This window comes from Acipenser ruthenus, chromosome 48, assembly GCF_902713425.1.
Source record: "Acipenser ruthenus chromosome 48, fAciRut3.2 maternal haplotype, whole genome shotgun sequence".
NCBI classification, from domain to species: domain Eukaryota; kingdom Metazoa; phylum Chordata; class Actinopteri; order Acipenseriformes; family Acipenseridae; genus Acipenser; species Acipenser ruthenus.
The window spans coordinates 935,591-955,149 of NC_081236.1; the positions used below are offsets into that span (position 1 = coordinate 935,591).

General features: G+C 45.9%; 2 protein-coding genes across 4 annotated transcripts in view; one reads left to right on the forward strand and one right to left on the reverse strand.

Moving 5' to 3' along the window:
- Positions 1-19,559, forward strand: part of LOC117404437 (solute carrier family 35 member G3-like) — a 34,191-nt gene that overhangs the window by 6,895 nt on the left and 7,737 nt on the right. The window lies entirely within an intron of this gene.
- Positions 1,216-19,559, reverse strand: part of LOC117970976 (zinc finger and BTB domain-containing protein 38-like) — a 21,292-nt gene continuing 2,948 nt past the window's right edge. The window contains exons 2-3 of one of the 3 annotated variants that reach the window (XM_059014480.1): positions 18,452-18,547; positions 1,216-7,755 (exon numbers count right to left, since the gene is read on the reverse strand). In XM_059014480.1, coding sequence (XP_058870463.1) covers positions 2,250-7,739 — 5,490 coding nt within the window. In that variant the 5' untranslated portion in view covers positions 7,740-7,755; positions 18,452-18,547 and the 3' untranslated portion in view covers positions 1,216-2,249. Of the gene's footprint in view, positions 7,756-12,349; positions 13,082-18,451; positions 18,548-19,559 lie in introns of those variants that run through there. The other 2 variants (XM_034918817.2, XM_059014479.1) reach the window with 2 other exon arrangements.

Sequence of the window (19,559 nt, forward strand, 5' to 3'; positions counted from 1 at the left end):
AGTTTTGCTTCCCCCCCTCCAGAATGAACTCATTTCTCTTTATAAAGTCGAATGAAAACTAAAGTTAAAAAACTACAAAATGGCACTTTCTGTCTAGTACACCTCTACTGGAGTCCTAACCAAGGGTTTAAAATTGAGGGGGTTTTTTTACAATCATTGGTCTCCCTTTTATTGTGTTGAGAGTTGGTCCTTCACTTTTTTTTTTTTCAATCAGGATATGTAAATGTTTCAGTTTAGTTTAGGTATCTGTTATAAGTGATTACAAACCATCTAAAAACATGTTATTAATTATGTTATTAACACTTACAGAATGTGATTAGAAATAAGAACTATTATTATACACTTGCCATTGGTTTGTTTTTGGTTTTTTGTCGCTGTTGTTTATAATCGGTTATAACAGATATACTTTTCTGGTCTGATTGTCTTTCTGTGGCTGTCTCACCAATTATATGGGGTTGCTTTGCTGCTCTTGCAGTACAGTTATACACTTTTGCCAGTGTTTTTTTGTGTGTGTTTATGCTCACTTATAACGGATACCTAAACTAAAGTGATTCCCATATTTCAAATACAAAGCTATCGATAAGCTGCTGCATCCTGGTGTCTAGCTCAAGGTCACCATTGGAGTGAGTTTGACCTACAGCACAGGACGTGATTAGGTATCCAGGAGTAGCTGCAGCCGCGTTGCATCTATAGCGCTGTCCTTGAGATCTCTGCGTGTTGCACAGTGAAGCGTAAAATACATGCACAGAATCAACAGAAGAAAAAGGGGGATGACCAGGGGTAGAACTACTGCCAGTGCTAATGAGAAAAGGGATTTTAAAAGCCTTGGTCAGCACTCCTTTTAAAGCACACATTTTTGAGACTGGAATATCTATTTTCCATAAACAAGAAATATCTGTGGCATCTACATTTCGCAGCTTCGCAACTGGAGATTTTTGCGGCGTGAATTTATTATTTATTTCAGTTTTTTTGGTTGACGAAGTAGGACTGCAATACTGCATTTTCTTTTTTTTTTGGTTGGCAAACATGAAATAAACATTTGTAACTAATTTAATTTGGTAGAACCAATACCAGTCGTACTGCGGCTGCCTTTGCGGTTTGGAAACAGTACAAATTGCGATGTGGATCCTAGCTAAAAAAAATAACTATTATTAAACAAAAAAACTCTTTGAAGTACAAACTATATCTAATTTTTCTGTGCTAACTATGCCTCCCGTAGAGTGAAAATATAATTTTTTTTTTTTCATTATTGGAGATCGGTTTTTATGGAATGCATTTTTTTTTTTTTGGCTCCTTGGTTTTTAAGGCTTAATGCCTGTCATGAACCATTCCAAACCTAATAGGCACATTCCAGTCTGTCTAGAACTAGTGCAGTCTGCAAACCTTCCAACAGCATTTATTTCTGTAAACCATTTTCTTTTTTTCTTTTTTAAAAAAAAACAACCAAACATGTGCAACATCAGTTAATAATATAAATAAGGTATCTAGTGAAAATCTAACAGTTTCTGAATGGGAATCTGTTGGGTAGCATCTCTATTAAACTGATTGATCATTTTAGCAGACGCCATCTTTTGATACCTTTTGTCAGCAGGCTTTTGGAAGAGCAGCTGTGCTTTATCAATCGGTCTCTCTTCACTTAATGTAGACTACGCGCCATTCAAATGCCTGAGTTTTCTGTAGCAATCCATTACGACAAACACATCTGACTGCTTCATCTTACCCTTGTTTCATTGGGACCCTGTATTTGGCCACCATCAATTTCCTTGGTGAAACAGTTGAATGGAGTGAAGCTACTAAGAGAGATTTAGGTAGGATTTTGATGCCACTACACCCTTTTTCTTTTGCCTACAGAAGATGAACCTCTCCCACTATAGAGATGTCGGACACACAATGGGTTACAGTCCTTTCACTTTCTCTGGGGAAAAAGAACAAAAAAAAAAAACTGAACAGCCGTGAAATCATTTTTGCAATCACTATGAGAAGCAGATTGAACTAAAAGCACACACAATCCCAGTTAACTATAAGGTGCCTCAAAAGGACAGTTTATATGAGCAGAAACCTTGTACAGACTACTACAAATAAGGGCAGAGAGGTAAACGGAGAGAGGTGGCGGGTGTGAATGGGTAGAGACCGCAAACACCCTCTGGGTCGACCGACAGGACTCCCGATCGCCGTCTCTCGCGGCGGAACAGCAGTGGCAGGAAGAGGAAGGCACGCAGTTCTGCCGCCACCGTCCTCTTCTTCATCACCTACTGATTCACGGCATCGCGGTGGTCGCCCCTCCTACTCGATTTAGCTACCAGGTGGGGCTCCTGCACGAGCCCCGTACAGGGGTTCACGTAGCTGAAGAGGGTCGGCAGGAATGGGAGAGGCTGCCCTTTTTCATTGGGGACCACCATGTTCAAAGCCATGGGCAGAGCCGCCAGGTTGTAAGGGTACGCCAGGAGCTGGGGCCCATAGAGCAGTTGGTAGGGGTCCGGGTAAAAAGGCAGCTTTGCGAGATCACCGCTAGACATCTTGCCCAGGTCGCCAAACTGCATGGCAGCGGCTGGGTAGGAGAGCAGGGGGCTTTCCTGGTGTTTTTTGCTGGATCGGCAGCCGGCGGGCGCCAGGAGAGGCAGAGGGAACTCCTGAACCGGAAAGGTCGTCGCCATGCGGAGGTCCTGCGGAGCAGAGTCTTGAAGCTCTTCGGACTGGTGGGGAGCGAGCGGGTTCTCGGCGCGCACGCTGTCTCCGGTTCCGCGGGGCATCATCAGGTTCTGCGGAATCAGGCCTTCGTGCGCCATCCTCGCCACGTCCCGGACGGTCGCGTTAGGCCCCAAGTGAGGCTTCAGCAGTTCTTGCGCCAGAGTGTTTGCACCCAGGCTTGGCGATTTGATCCTTTTATGGGGGCACTTGTTGGAAGTGGTGGTCGGTGGCATGAGACGTCCATGTGCAACAGCAGTGGCAGTGTTAGCGGTGCCTGCAGTGGTTTGAGTCGTAGTGAATTCTGTAGCCGGGGGCTTTTCCTCTTTCTGAGGCGCCCTCATCATCATCATTGCCAGCCCCTCCGACCTCCCGTTACGTGACATCATCAGTTCTTGTGGAGCCGCAGCCCTTCCCATGTGCGTTCTCATCAGATCTGGTGCAGGAAGAGCTTCTCTAGCTAGGTGGGACATCATCAGTTCCTGTGCAGACAGAGGGGCCTCAATTCCTGCGTGCGACATCATCCCCCGCACAGGAAGCTCTTCCTGCCCGTGCGATTCCATTTCGCCGCGTTCAGAAGCCTCATCTCTCGTGCGTGACATCGCGGCTTGCTCCGGAGGAGGAGGAGGGGGGCTGGGTCCTGCGTGTGACATCACCAGGTTCTGGGGACCATCATCGTCCTCCCTTCCGGCGTGTGACATCATCGGAGTGCTTTGATAACTGTATGGGCCAGTGTCCTGTTCGTAATTGTTCTGAGCATTGTTTCCTTCATCTGATCTCACTGTTCCCTCTGCAGTTCCATTGAGTCTTGGTGTAGCACTGCCTGTATGGCACTGGTGATCTGTGCACTCATCTTGGCGGTTATAACTCTGAGAACGCAGCCCTGGCTCACAGTGTTCTGTGGTCCCAGTTATCAGCAGTGGTCCCTGAGGCTGTCCAACCGGGCTTCTTATGGCCCTGTAAGACGTCACAGCCTCCTGCTGCTGACAAGAGTCCAAACTGTCTCTGCTGTTCAGAACCAGAACACTCTGGACCGAACCACTGGGAACCTCAGCCCTGGCTGGAGCTGCAGCTTCCGGGCTCCCAGGTGGGGGAACAATCTTGCTTCCCAGTGGACTTGAGCCAGGATTTTCCAGGACTACTTGTTCATTATTGGAAGATATTTCAGACAGCTGTGTCAGCGTTGCCTGGTCAGACTCAATCTGAGTTTTTCCCGGGTTGTCATATTGAGGCTCGTAACTGCTCACGTCGGCCAGGCCTTCGCTTGTCTCGTCTGCTGCTGATGTGGTGTAATTAATAACAGGGATAGATTTAGCCTGATCTCTGTTTGCTTCTAAATCATGGTCTAAGTCTGTTGCTTCTGCTTCTGCTTCTGCTGCTGCTGTGGGATACAGTTCAGGTCCAGGCTCTGCTGAATCTTCTCTCTCTGCCTCGTGCCTTTTCATGTGCCTCCCCAGTGCTGCTACAGTCTTGCAGACTTTGGAACAGGAGGTGCAGGTGTGCCGGACAGACGGCCTTCTCCCTAGCCGGGGCAGGTTACTTTTCTCTGGGTAGCCCGTTTCTTTGGATTCGGTCACGAACGCCCGCTCCGGGGGGAAACGGTTCTCGCTTTCAGCCTGGTGCGTCTTCTGATGCGCCTCCATGAGCGCCCTGTTCCTGAAGGACTCCTGACACCGCAAGCATACGAACTCCATCAGGTGGGTCAGCTCGTGCTTGTCCAGTTTTTTCACAGTGGAAAATTGCCTGCCGCAGGTGGGGCATTCGAAGGCCTTGCCCGTCCGATGGTTCCTCTCGTGTTTCTCCAGAGAGAGGAAATCCGGGAAGGTTTCTTCACAGATCTGGCACTTCTCCTGCTCCTCCTCCTCCTCCTCTTCCGGCGCTCCTTGCTCATCCTGAAGACCGGCGCTTGACTTGCAGTCGCCGCCCTCGTCTAAGCTTCGGCCCAAGAGCTTTTCCGCCCTCTTCATCAGCCGCAGCGAGCGCTTGTATCGGAGTTTCCGCCTCCAGCTGGATTTTTTTACTTTCTGAACGTGCAGGGTCTTCCTCTTGGGCTTATAGGTGTAGTAAGGCCGCCAGAGGTTGTCCTCAGCGTCCTGGTCGCTCTCCTCCTCCCTCACCTCCCTGCGGAAATTGTATTCCCTCAATCTGCTCGCTTTACACTTCTTCTTCTTATTCTTCTCTGGTTCAGCCTTCTTGTTGTGGTGTAGGTGTTGGCGTTGGTCCTGGTTTGTCTCCTTGTTGCGGTGCAGATGTAGGTGTTGGCGTTGGTGCTGGTTTGTCTCCTTGTTGCGGTGCAGGTGTTGGTGTTGGTGTTGATGCTGGTTCGTCTCCTTGTTGTGGTGTTGGTGCTGGTACTGGTGCTGGTTCGTCTCCTTGTGCTGAAGGTCCATTCTTTTGGTCTTGTTGGCAGGGGGACCCTTGTCCCTCATCAGGTCCGTTTCAGAGATGCTCCTCTTCACGATGGCTTCCTCCCCGATGCGCACAGTGATCTGGCACAAGGGGGCGCCGCCTCTGGTCTCTGAAGACGCTCCCACGTACGCCGGCTTGGCCACATAGGTAACGCTGTTGCCGTTGGCGGAGCTCTTGCAAGGTTTCTGTGATCTTTTGTCTTCCCCTACGCTTCTCCTCCCTTCTTCTGTTTCCTCACTGGAAGCTCTTTTCTGGGACTGGATGTATTCCTTCAGGACCTGTTTCTTGATGGGTGGGGGGACTTTTGAGGGTTCGGACGAGGGGCGACGACTCGGATAGCTGCTGCTGCTGCTGCAGTTGTTCGTGGACGTCGATGCAACCTGGTTGCTGTGCACGATAACGGAGGAGACAGCTGTGCCATGCACGATCACAGAGGGCTTGGGGTGACCGTACGCAATAACCGTGTTGACAGAACCATCTTCGCTTGGAAAACCTGTTCTGCTTTCCAGCAGGCTTTTTGCTGCTTCCTCGACCGTCTCCCCCTCCCTTATCCCATGCATAGCAGGACTAGACTGGTTGTGTGGACCGGTGGGGTTTGTTATTTCCCCTTGTTCCAAAGTGGCAGGGTCCAGCGGTGCCGGAAATATATAATCCCCAGCACCCCCCGGGTGCAGACCCAGAGAGCATAACCCCTCAGAACCCGGAGACTCAGGAAGGCCATTGTCCAAAGGCGCTGTCAGAGAAGGCAGAATGCTTTCAGAAAGGGCCTGGCTGTATGTTTTGTAAGCCCTTTTCTGGGATCTCATGGGCAACAAGCGGTAGAGTTTGAGGGCATTTAGTTTCTGCTTGTAGCCACCGTTGGCTGTCTTCTCACTGCTGATCAGGCCAGGGTTGATGCCGTGGGAAGACTTCTGGTGTGTCTTGAGGTTGTAGTAAGTGACGAAGGCCTCCCAGCAGAAGATGCACTGGTAGCGCCTCTCCCCAGTGTGCCACACCTCGTGCTTGGTCCGGTACTCCGCCAGGGCGAACACCTTCTCGCAGTATCGGCACGGGTACTTCCTGCGCCAGGAGTGCACGTTGGAGTGTCGCTTGAGGCTTGACAGAGTCATGTAGGAGCGTTCGCAGACCGTGCAGAAGTAGATAATGTGGCCGTCCACCACTTTCACAAAGTGGTCCTCCTCCGCAAGCAGGTCCATCCTCTGGAAGCCCCGGGGGCGTACCGGAATACCACGTCCCTTCTTGTTGGTGGAAGACTTGGCACCTGATGGTTCTGGCTCAGGATTCCTCTCCTCCTCCTCCTCCTCCTCTTCCTCCTTCTCTTCCCCAGTTTCCTCCTCCCCTTCTTCCCCTTGCTCGCAGCTTTGGAGGAGCTTCTTGGGTCTGCCCGCCGCCAGTGGAGCCGGTGATCCCTTCTGTGGCGCCTCTCTGCAGACGGCCTCGTGGGACTGCAGCCTCTTGTTGTGGATGAACGCTCTGCCGCAGTGCCTGCAGGACAGCGCCCTCTCGGCCCTGTGCAGTTTCAGGTGAGTGCTCAGGGAAGAGGCCGAGCTGAAAGACCGCTTACACACCCTGCAGAGGAACCCCTTTACGGAAGGACGGGTTGGGCCGAGATGCTCGGGTGGCGGCAGCAGCAGCAGCCCTTCTGATGTTGAATTTGCAGTGGTGAATCCGTCTTCGGACGCGGCGTCATCGGCAGCTTTTCGGACCGCCGTTTCGCTGTTATTACCCATTCCTTTGAATGCAGCTGTGCGCAGAGTGAACAGTATCTTAGCCGTTTCTGCGGTAGACCGTTCGGAATCGAAGTTTTCAGCGTAGCTTGCGGCTGCGGGGCTGCGGCCTGTGTCTCTCGCTGTCCTGGGAGTGGTTGTCTCTGGAGGCAAGGGCTGAAGGCCCGTGGCGGGAAAAGTCGGTACAGTGCCCTGGGGGGGAAGTAAATGTGAAACACTTTGGAACTGAGCAATGGGGGAAGAAGATTGGTGCGACTCAGAGTCCTTCCTGGCTGGGGCCGTCAGGTCCACGGGAGATGGAGATTGAAGCCCAGCCCTGGGGTTGAGTTGCTGCACTGATGCTGAGGCCGCCATCCTCCACTGTGCGCTTGCGGAGTCCTCCGGCCCGGCGTATGAAGACACTTGCTGCTCGTTTCCCCCGAGAAACCTTGGTGTAAAGTTGCAGGGGAGGTCCGAGGGCTGAGCTGTTGTGGTCGTATCGCCGGCTGCTTTGATGCCTATCTTGCTGGATTTGCTTCCCTGTTCCTCCGCTATGTTCTCCAGGAATGGGATCCCCAGCCTCTTCCCGGCTTTGGCAAGCTCCTTGGTACGCTTGAAACCGCGGAGGTAGACCCTGGAGGTGTATACGTAATCCAAGACGTCCGCGAAAATATCCGGCTTCAGCTCCGGCAACTCAAGAACTCGCTCGCTGTGGAGGGGGGCGTGACGAGGAGGAGGAAGAGGAGAGGAGGAGGAGGAGAACAGCTCTTTGAAGTACAGGCTGCAGGCAGACAGGATGTTCTGGTGAGCCCTGAACTTGGATTCCCCCACGATGAGTGTGATGTCACAGAACAGTCCGCCACACGTGCGCTGGTTGTTCAGGTGCGAGAGGAGGGCGCTGGGGTGGCCAGAGTCCAAGGCCTCTGCCATGGACACCATGTTGTTGCCCCGAAACCTGCCAATTAAAAAAAAAAAAAAAATAACAGAAATAATTATTATGAGACGTTTTTATCCAAAGCGACTTACAGAGACTAGGGGGTGAATTATGCTTCATCAACAACTGCTGCTGCTGCAGAGTCACTTACAACATGACCTCGGTTTTGCGTCTCATCCGAAGCACAGTTAAGTGACTTGCTCAGGTTTGCACACACAGGGAGTCAGTGGCTGAGCGGGGATTAGAACCGGGAACCTCCTGTTCACAAGCCATTTCCTTTAGCCACTGGACCACCAAGCCTCCCAATTAATTATTCATAATACTTTTTAAAAGTTATTAAGGTGGTTGTATTTATTGGTGGCACTGGCACAAAGGTGGCCAATCGATGTGTGAAAGGCTGTTCATCACTCCCAGGTTAACGGAGTGAAATCCAAAATATTGACTTATTTAGTGTCTGGATGGAGGTTTAATTGGTTCAGTTAAACTATTTAAAACAGGGTTGCAGTGTGGAGTAGTGGTTAGGGCTCTGGATTCTTGACCGGAGGGGCATGGGTTCAATCCCAGGTGGGGGACACTGCTGCTGTACCCTTGAGCAAGGTACTTTACCTAGATTGCTCCAGTAAAAACCCAACTGTATAAATGGGTAATTGTATGTAAAAATAATGTGATATCTTGTAACAATTGTAAGTCGCCCTGGATAAGGGCATCTGCTAAGAAATAAATAATAACAAGCTAAGCTGTAGCTCACTGAGAGATGTAGCATGCGCAGAGCCAGTGCGAGTCTCCACAACCCTGCTTACGCCTTAGATCAGTGTGCCTCAGTCAGCCGGAGGGTCAGTGGCTTGGAGGGTCAGTGGCTAGTCCTTGGTCCATCGTGAAGACTCCTTACAAACCGTTGCTGCCAGTGGGATGGTGTTTCTTCTGATGTGGACACTTGATCTGAGCCAAGGCCAGCAGAACTAGTTTCACACAGACCCCCAACAGCTACCAGCTTGAGATGACTCGTCATTAAAAAAAAAATAATAATAATAATAATTTCTGACTTGTATCCAGCTGCCACATGATTCTATTTTAATAACTCCAATTTTACTAAATTGTAAAAACCTTTTTGAGGACCTCGTTTTTCACGATGTTATTTATTTTTATTTTTATTTTAGTGAAGTTAATTGGCGGGTTATTAATAAGTGGGGTGGAAACACAGGGATTTCGAGAGCGATAGATCCACAGTCTGTTTTAACAATATGAACGGAAGTGATGATAACCAAAATCCTCCCTATCATGGGCGTGAGTCTGACACAGCAAGCACAGCAAGACGATATCAGGAATAGCAATCTGAGCTTCCCAAAACTGTTGCGTGGAACTTGTAGAATCTGCAATTAAAATACAAATTCAAGTGAAGAAAAGGGGAACAACAGCTACGGCCAAAAGTTTTGCATCACCCTATAGAATTAGCCGCATTATTTTAGGGAGGTTGGGATCTTTTGCCAAAAACTAAGGACGTTACAGCTTAACTGTCTGAACAGCTGTCTCTCTGTCGTATTGCATTGTACTGTGTGGTGCAGTGTGGTCAGAGAGGAATGCATTGGATGGATACTTCCCACAGAAAATAAAAAGCCTGATTTTCTTATTCCGCTGCCTGCCTGCCTGCCTCTCTAATCTGCTTCCCCTTTTCTGCCGAACACAGTAAGCAGGACTCTGTAAAATTCCAGCGCCTCGCTCCGAAGCCCCTAACAAGAGAAAACTAGGTCAGCACTGTTATTGTAGAGGAGGATCAGTCCTGTGTGGAAACACACACACACACACAGACTCATGCTGTCTCTCTCTCTCACACACACACTCACACACACACGCACACAGACTCACACACACACTTACAGACTCCCGCACACAAACACAGATTCATGCCTACACAGAGACACACACACACACTTACAGACTCACGCTCACACACACACTCACTGCCGGAAAGATCCATTACACCCCCCCCCCCCTTCACTCGTCTTCAAAAACAAAGTCTGTTTGAACAGATCTCCACTCTCTCTTGTGACGTCGTTCTGTATTCATCTCAGCCAGTTTTCCATGATGTGTTTCTTGGGAGCTCTGTTTTTTTTCACAGACTATTTCTGCGTATTATTATTATTATTATTATTATTATTATTATTATTATTATTATTAATATTATACCTGGTGAGCGATAATTTCCCCATAAACGTCTGTGTTTCACAGTCTTACTACACGCTGTGGTGGCGCAAGACTAATAAGATTAGGTTATGGTGCGAGACCTGTGTAGAATAAAATTGATGATAAAACTCCTAAAAAATAAAAAATAAAAAAAATATTCTACCACCAGTACATGAACACAACAAAACACCCGTCAATGCCAAAACAAATAAGAACAGCCTGCAGATTCAAAGTTTAATCCGCAGAAGACAGGGAGAAATTTGTGGAAGAGCAGAATAACAGTACCTGACAGTACTTCTACTGTATGTTCTGTAGCATTGTTTATTTTTATGTTGTTGTTGTTATTAATGAGTCGTTTAGCAGACGCGTTTATCCAAAGCGATTTACAGAGACTAGGGGGGTGAACTCTGCATCAACAACTGCTGCTGCTGCTGCTGCAGAGTCACTTCCAATAGGAGCTCGTTTGTTTGATGTCTCATCCGAAGGACGGAGCACAAGGAGGTTCAGTGACTTGTTCAGGGTCACACACACACAGGGAGTCAGTGGCTGCTGCAGAGTCACTTCCAATAGGAGCTCGTTTGTTTGACGTCTCATCCGAAGGACGGAGCACAAGGAGGTTCGGTGACTTGCTCAGGGTCACACACACAGTGAGTCAGTGGCTGCTGCAGAGTCACTTCCAATAGGAGCTCGTTTGTTTGACGTCTCATCCGAAGGACGGAGCACAAGGAGGTTCAGTGACTCGCTCAGGGTCACACACAGTGAGTCAGTGGCTGAGCCGGGATTTGAACCTCCTGGTATCGAGCCCCTTTCTCTAACCACCGCACCCCCGAGCCTCCTGCAATTGATGCATTTATCTTCTGCAGGTATGACCAACACCACTGTAAACCAGCAAGCTGTATAATCCAGCACAATTTCCCAATCCCAGGTGGTTAGATAGTTTTTACTGCAAAAACATACTCTAGTACCAGAATACTAGCCCATCGACAGGAGTGTAAGTAGCAGGTTATTGATTTTCCATTTGTATTCATGCTGGCGTTGCGCCAGCTCTCTCTGCGTCTCTCCCCGCTGGTGCTGCCAGTGGCAACGATGGACTTTCTCAGCTCCTCATCTCCTGGTTGCAGACAGCGCATCGTGCAATCGCTTTGCAAATTAATTGAATCGGCTGCTGCTAAGTAATGTATTCATTTTTTTTTTTTCGAGTACTCAAGTAAGGATTTTATTTACAGTACTTGAATTTTAGAGTACTTGTACTCATCCCTAAACACAAATCTTTATTATTATTATTATTATTATTATTATTATTATTAGGATATTGCAAAAGTCTACGGGAAGCCATAATAGTTGTATTTCATGTTAGATTTCGAAATTTTAATTTGTTGTTTTCATTAAGCATATGGAAAGCTACAAAGCTGCGTGTAATTCAATGTGTTAGCGTAACATTATTCAGCAGGTCTCACTCGACTTTATGAAGCAAAATGTGTTCATTCCATAGAGGGTGATGCTAAACGTTTTGGCCAGATGTCAGCTTTCCTTCTGGCAGAGGCGGATCAGTAAAATCGAAATGTTCGGAGGAAACCTGACGTAATATTTTTCACTTCTTTTCAGATATTAAAACGCAAAACAGATGGATTATATATTTGTTTTTCTCCCTGTAAGAGACAAACAAAGAGCATAAAAGCTTGGGGAAGAAATGTCCTTGGCAGCGTCCTGAGTTTTAAATTAAGAGAACAGCAGACTGACTGTGTGTGTTCAGAGCAGAGCCTGGTGATGTAACAGTGTGTCATCCGCAGATTGCACAGACACGATCGATGATGTCCAGGTTCAAACAGGACAGACCATAATAATTGTATCTCTTGCCACGGTAACAGGTAAAGGACCCCGTTCACAAAGTTATTGTAAAGTTTTGAAGAATAGAGGTTTATATTTCATGAAACGAATCTGTTTTTTTTTTTTGTCCAGGACAATCTTCACAAAATACCTTTTGCAGTTCAAAATATGTTTGCTTAGTGTAAATATTTCAAGTATTGGTGACCGTCTTATGAATGGGCTTTTAAACTTACGGGCGAAGTACTGTTTTTTTTTTGTTTTTTTTGGCAATGCTTAACAAGATATTTTAAACTCAAAACATGAGAAAAGATAAAATCGGGCAAGATAGATCATGTAATAACTATCATGTTAAGATTTAAAAAAATAAAAATGTTCCATTTGAAAAAAAAAAAAAAAAATTATTGTTTTAAAAAAAGATATATATATATATACAGTCCTGCATAAGATTAAAACAACAGCAGCTTTTGAAGCACAGGGATGCCTCATGACCATTTAAGAAAAGCCCCTGTTACAAATGTGTGTTTGTTTAGTCAAATCAGACCAGGCCCACGGCTGAACCCTGTCTCTTCTCTGTAGCAGCAAGTGGGTAAACAGCAAGACTACGTACCTTGCTTTAGCTGAAGCAGCATCTCAGATACTCCTGTCGTTATCCTAATAGAGGAACGCACAGTACAGTGAGAACTAACCGACCGCCTGACTGACTGACTGACTGAGAGGCTGACTGACTGAAATAAATATTTTTTTTTTCTGCTCGGTGGAAGAGTTGCAGGAGGAACGAGATCTCCGGCCTCAGAGGAGAGAGGCAGCCATTTAGCAGTTTCTTTCAGTGTCTGCAGCCCAAAATGGCTGAAAACAAACAGGAACGATGCCAGCTCAGCCTAACAGAGAGAGAGAGAGAGTAGCGGGAGAGAGAGAGAGAGGGATGCACCATTCCCTAAATTAGACAGAGAGAGACAGAGCAGAGAAGGGATGCACTGCTCCTCAAATTAGAGAGAGAGAGAGAGAGAGAGAGAGAGATGAAAGAAGAATGCAGTCTTTTAATCTAGAGGCAAGAGGGGAAGCAGGGATAGAATGGAAAGATGAGTCACATCCTAAAGTGGAGTTAGTGAAGAGAGAGAAGAATGCCTGTCATCTGGAGTGTGGGAGAGAAACAAACAGTGAGGGGAGGGAGTGCACTGCTTTTACCGAAATGAGAGAACTAGGAAGGAGGAAGGACTACAGAAGCTAGACTTTGCTTTCCTCAAAGGGTAGTGAAATCTAGACAGGCTGCTCACTTTACAGAAGCATTTTAACTGAACACACTCCCACGGCACTACGTTTTGACAAGACTTTTAGCCAAAGCGTTTGTCATTGCAGTTTTTTTTTTTTTTTTTTGTGTGTTTCCAAATGTCGAGTTTTTTTGTTTTTTGTTTGTTTGTTTGTTTGTTTTTGTTCTGTGTGACATAGCTACAGCTTCCTAAACTGTGACAGAGTTTGATGACGTCATTTATAGCTTCTAATGTTCCTGCTGCATGAATAGCCCAGTCTCATTTGCCGCAATAAAAAAATATAAAGCAGGAGGGAGGGAAGCAGTGTGGCTCTAGTGGAGCTGAGGAGGGACTGGGAGGGAGGGAAGCAGTGTGGCTCTAGTGGAGCTGAGGAGGGACTGGGAGGGAGGGAAGCAGTGTGGCTCTAGTGGAGCTGAGGAGGGACTGGGAGGGAGGGAAGCAGTGTGGCTCTAGTGGAGCTGAGGAGGGACTGGGAGAGAGGGAAGCAGTGTGGCTCTAGTGGTTAGAGCTGAGGAGGGGACCAGCTATGCTTTATTCCACTTTATAAACAGCGCCGTTATTGATAAGCACTTTAAATCTCTAATTTACAGTATTTATTTTTCAATGTTTTCCCTTCTTCCCGTTTCGCTGTTTCAAAGCAAGACGTTCTGTCTGATTGTTTCCGCGTGGCTGTGCCCTGCGATGCAGCCTCATGATTGTGGATTGAAAAACTGAACAGTCTGAGCAGGGCGACACCCTGTAGCTTTAATGCAGGCATGAGGTATAGACAAGGGTTAAACAATCAGGCTGTCCAGTGAAACTCCCCTCGTATAGCCCCCACCTCCCCCCAACTCAAATGAAAAACCAGTAGCTGGGTTTCACTAGAGTGTGAGAGAGACAGAGAGAGCTGCGCCACTACAGAGCAAGGGGGGGGAGAGAGAGGGGGGGGGGGGCTGGAATTTTCTCGAGCCTTTTCAGTCTTGACTTTTTTGTATGCGTGTTGTTGTCTTTCTCTCCCAGTACACTGCAGTCTCTCTCTCTCTCTCTCTCTCTCCCTCTCTCTCTGTAAACCGGAGACTGCTAACACATTGCCATGGAAACCACTTTTGGATTCTGTGTTTCCCCCTGACCTCTCTCTCTCTCTCTCTCTCTCTTGCTTTTTTTTTGGATCAACTTTGTTCAGTTTTGGAAGGAGGTGGTCTGCAGCCTGCCAGCCTCCCAGATTGTAAAATCGGAAGAAAAAAAAAATAGAACAAAAAAAACTACAGAAAACTGGGTTTAAGCGTGCTCGATAGATTGGGCTGTAAACTGACTAGATAATAGTTTACTAGTTAATGACAAATGTTTCCACTAGAAGTCTTTTTCAATGTCAAGTCCAGCACGATTGGGTGTTTAATAGTTATAGATGATAAGTCTACTCATTAGAAGGCAGTTTTAAGACCAACTTTAATAGGTATGCTGTAAATGTCTACTAATTAGCAGCACTTAGTAGATCTACTGAGCTCTATTAAGGGTTAGGAGATATTTAATAACTCATACAGCATTATTATTATTATTATTATTATTATTATTATTATTATTAATAATAATTCGTAATTTAGCAAAGCCACATACAAAGACTAGTGAGTGAACTATGAATCACAACTGCTGCTGCAGAGTCACTTCCAATAGGAGCTTGTTTGTTTTACGTCTCATCCGAAGGACGGAGCACAGGGAGGTTCAGTGACTCGCTCAGGGTCACACACAGGGAGTCAGTGGCTGAGCCGGGATTTGAACCTCCTGGTATCGAGCAAGCCTACCTGCTACATAGCGGTCCATGGGGCCAAAAAGCACACACCGTATTTACCAAGGGTTATTTTATAAGGGACAGAGGCTACATTTATCTTTAGACCTAAATACAGTTTGCAGCATTTTTTGTGAAAGGAAAATCAAACTGTTATAATGTTATTCTAAGGCTGCTGCACCTAGTCTTGGGGTTCAGAGCTCCCCTCAATGAAGTCTGTTATTATTATTAATATTGAAATGATCAGGAGCCAGGAGTTTGAGCAGGGTTACAAACTCACACTAGCCCTGCTGCTGCTGCACCCAGCCCTGAGGCTCAGAGCTCCCCTCAATGAAGTCTGTTATTATTATTAATATTGAAATGATCAGGAGCCAGGAGTTTGAGCAGGGTTACAAACTCACACTAGCCCTGCTGCTGCTGCTGCTGCACCCAGTCCTGGGGTTCAGAGCTCACCTCAATGAAGTCTGTTATTATTATTAATATTGAAATGATCAGGAGCCAGGAGTTTGAGCAGGGTTACAAACTCACACTAGCCCTGCTGCTGCTGCTGCTGCACCCAGTCCTGGGGGTTCAGAGCTCCCCTCAATGAAGTCTGTTATTATTATTAATATTGAAATGATCAGGAGCCAGGAGTTTGAGCAGGGTTACAAACTCACACTAGCCCTGCTGCTGCTGCTGCTGCACCCAGTCCTGGGGGTTCAGAGCTCCCCTCAATGAAGTCTGTTATTATTATTAATATTGAAATGATCAGGAGCCAGGAGTTTGAGCAGGGTTACAAACTCACACTAGCCCTGCTGCTGCTGCTGCTGCACCCAGTCCTGGGGGTTCAGAGCTCCCCTCAATGAAGTCTGTTATTATTATTAATATTGAAATGATCAGGAGCCAGGAGTTTGAGCAGGGTTACAATCTCACACTAGCCCGGCTGCTGCTGCTGCTGCACCCAGTCCTGGGGTTCAGAACCCCCCTCATGAAGGAGCAAAATAAATTGTGATACAAATTTTGTGCCTTCCTTGTAGCTGCATGAACGATTTCTAACAGTAACCCTACAGACTCGGGTGAGACTTCTACCCTATCCACACAAGCTGAATACAGCAGCATTGTGATGTTTAATGTTCAAGTTGCACCAAAAAGTGCAGGACACACAAACTCTGATATCTAAACTTATAAACCCCTTTTATAAAAGTTTACCCTGGTAAATTTGCCCTGGTTGTAGTATTCGTTTACTATAGCTTACCATGGTTTGGCATGTTTTTTTTTTTGTTTTTTTGAATGTGCTTTGCAATGCTTACTTATGCTTTTGCACTATTTCAGAGTGCTGTGCTTTTACTTTATATGGGACTCAGTGTCCACTATTTAATTGAGCCAGGCAATGACAGATCGACCCGAAATGATTCAAATCCGAGATTTTAATCATGAAAACCAACCCTCTCTAGCTGGTTTCTGTCTGTAAAATGATGTGAAATGCCAGAGAGGGTGTCTTATTTAATGATTTAACCATTTTTAAGCTAACTTTCTTTTTTTTTTTTAGCAACGAGGAGGTGCAGGAAACAACAGGGCTTAAAATTTACTGACAGGTCGGATCCGGTCGTCCAAATGGTCAGTTTCCTCCTCGTGATACTCGAGTCGCTCTCAAAAATGTATTTTAAGAAGAAACCGTTTTGAACAACAGGCACTGAATTCTATTGTGTGCCTTCAACTGGCCAAAAGTTTTGCATCACCTAGATTTTTAGGACTGAAAAAAAAAAAAAAAAAACTACAGTACTGTGCAAAAGTTTTAGGCAGGTGTGAAAAAATGCTGTAAAGTAAGAATGCTTTCAAAAATAGACATGTTAATAGTTTATATTTATCAATTAACAAAATGCAAAGTGAGTGAACAGAAGAAAAATCTACATCAAATCTATATTTGGTGTGACCACCCTTTGCCTTCAAAACAGCATCAATTCTTCTAGGTACACTTGCACACAGTTTTTGAAGGAACTCGGCAGGTAGGTTGGCCCAAACATCTTGGAGAACTAACCACAGTTCTTCTGTGGATTTAGGCAGCCTCAGTTGCTTCTCTCTCTTCATGTAATCCCAGACAGACTGGATGATGTTGAGATCAGGGCTCTGTGGGGGCCATACCATCACTTCCAGGACTCCTTGTTCTTCTTTACGCTGAAGATAGTTCTTAATGATTTTCGCTGTATGTTTGGGGTCGTTGTCATGCTGCAGAATAAATTTGGGGCCAATCAGATGCCTCCCTGATGGTATTGCATGATGGATAAGTATCTGCCTGTACTTCTCAGCATTGAGGAGACCATTAATTCTGACCAAATCCCCAACTCCATTTGCAGAAATGCAGCCCCAAACTTGTAAGGAACCTCCACCATGCTTCACTGTTGCCTGCAGACACTCATTCGTGTACCGCTCTCCAGCCCATCGGCGAACAAATTGCCTTCTGCTACAGCCAAATATTTCACATTTTGACTCATCAGTCCAGAGCACCTGCTGCCATTTTTCTGCACCCCAGTTCCTGTGTTTTCGTGCATAGTTGAGTCGCTTGGCCTTGTTTCCACGTCGGAGGTGTGGCTTTTTGGCTGCAAGTCTTCCATGAAGGCCACTTCTGACCAGACTTCTCCAGACAGTAGATGGGTGTACCAGGGTCCCACTGTTTTCTGCCAGTTCTGAGCTGATGGCACTGCTGGACATCTTCCAATTGCGAAGGGAAGTAAGCATGATGTGTCTTTCATCTGCTGCAGTAAGTTTCCTTGGCCGACGACTGCGTCTACGGTCCTCAACGTTGCCCGTTTCTTTGTGCTTCTTCAAAAGAGCTTGGACAGCACATCTGAAAACCCCTGCCTGCCTTGAAATTTCTGCCTGGGAGAGACCTTGCTGATGCAGTATAACTACCTTGTGTCTTGTTGCTGTGCTCAGTCTTGCCATGGTGTATGACTTTTGACAGTAAACTGTCTTCAGCAACCTCACCTTGTTAGCTGAGTTTGGCTGTTCCTCACCCAGTTTTATTCCTCCTACACAGCTATTTCTGTTTCAGTTAATGATTGTGTTTCAACCTACATATTGAATTGATGATCATTAGCACCTGTTTGGTATAATTGTTTAATCATACACCTGACTATATGCCTACAAAATCCCTGACTTTGTGCAAGTGTACCTAGAAGAATTGATGCTGTTTTGAAGGCAAAGGGTGGTCACACCAAATATGGATTTGATTTAGATTTTTCTTCTGTTCACTCACTTTGCATTTAGTTAATTGATAAATATAATCTATTAACATGTCTATTTTTGAAAGCATTCTTACTTTACAGCATTTTTTCACACCTGCCTAAAACTTTTGCACAGTACTGTATATGAACATACTTTAGATCTTTTATTTAACATCATGTAATCAAAGGAACTACAAAATGATCTCGCAGAAGTCTACACCGGAAGCCATAATAGTAGTACAGTAGTATTTTGTGTTAGATTTGGAAATGTCGCATTTTTTTGTCAGTTTTTCGTTCAGGGTCTGGAAAGTAAAACTATACAAAGCGGTGTGCGATTCAATATGTTCACATTATTCAGCAAGTTTCATTCGACTTTATGAAGGAGTTCATTCGATATAGAGGGAGATGCTAAACTTTTGGCCAGAGCTGCAGACCCCATGGAGTTCAGTGATTAACATTCGAAGGAGCCCCCTGACCTGGAAGTGCTTCAGTGTGGAGTGCTGGTCCTGTCGCGAGGGTCTTTCCGCACAGGAAGTGATGTCGGCCCCATTCAGAGCTGGCTCCGAGCGGCTCTGAAACAAAGCAGAGGCACTCATAGCACTGGCTGTTTTAAAATATATATATATATATATATATATATACAATAGACACTAAGACACGAAGCATGACAGAGTGACAGAACCGGGCAACTACAAGCGTGATGCATCCAGACTAAATTTGGACTGCTTTGTTTTTTTCATTGCAGGTAAAGCGTTGCATGAAGTGCCTGTGGTTCTTCTCATTTCTCAGTCTGGTGACGATATCTTTTGCTGCTACCCTTATAAATGTTTCCTGTAGTAAAAGTACAGCAAAGTGTGATAAAGCACAGTGAAAGCATGGTAAAGCACAGGGAAGCATTGTAAAGTACAGAGAGGTATGGTAAAGCACAGGGAAGCATTGTAAAGCACAGAGAGGTATGGTAAAGCATAGGGAAGCATTGTAAAGCACAGAGAGGTCTGGTAAAGCATAGGGAAGCATTGTAAAACACAGAGAGGTCTGGTAAAGCATAGGGAAGCATTGTAAAGCACAGATAGGTATGGTAAAGCATAGGGAAGCATTGTAAAGCACAGAGAGGTATGGTAAAGCTTAGGGAAGCATTGTAAAGCAGATAGGTATAGTAAAGCATATTGTTAACATGGTAAACCATGATAAACTACAGTAAATGCATTGTATAAACACGCAGGGCCATGGTAGCATACCAGCATGTGTCACGGTATCAAGGCCACTGTGCAATATTTGTTCCGAAAACATTGTGTTGGCTGCCAATGATTGAAGTAAAGGGTTCACTGGAATTACAACAGACACCTGACAGATTTATTATTATTTTTTTTTTCTGTAAGGGCTGAGGACTCTTTGCGAGTGTGTGAAGTTTCTGGCAGGTTTGACTGAAAAAGTAAATAAATACATTTTTAAAAAGGCTAAATTAAATTAATTAGCTCCCGAGGCAGCCACTCGCGCATACCGTACACAGAAGGTGAAAAAATTTTTTTTAAAAAAAAGATTTCATAAAGGAAATACTAATCTACGTCAGGAGAACCAAATGAG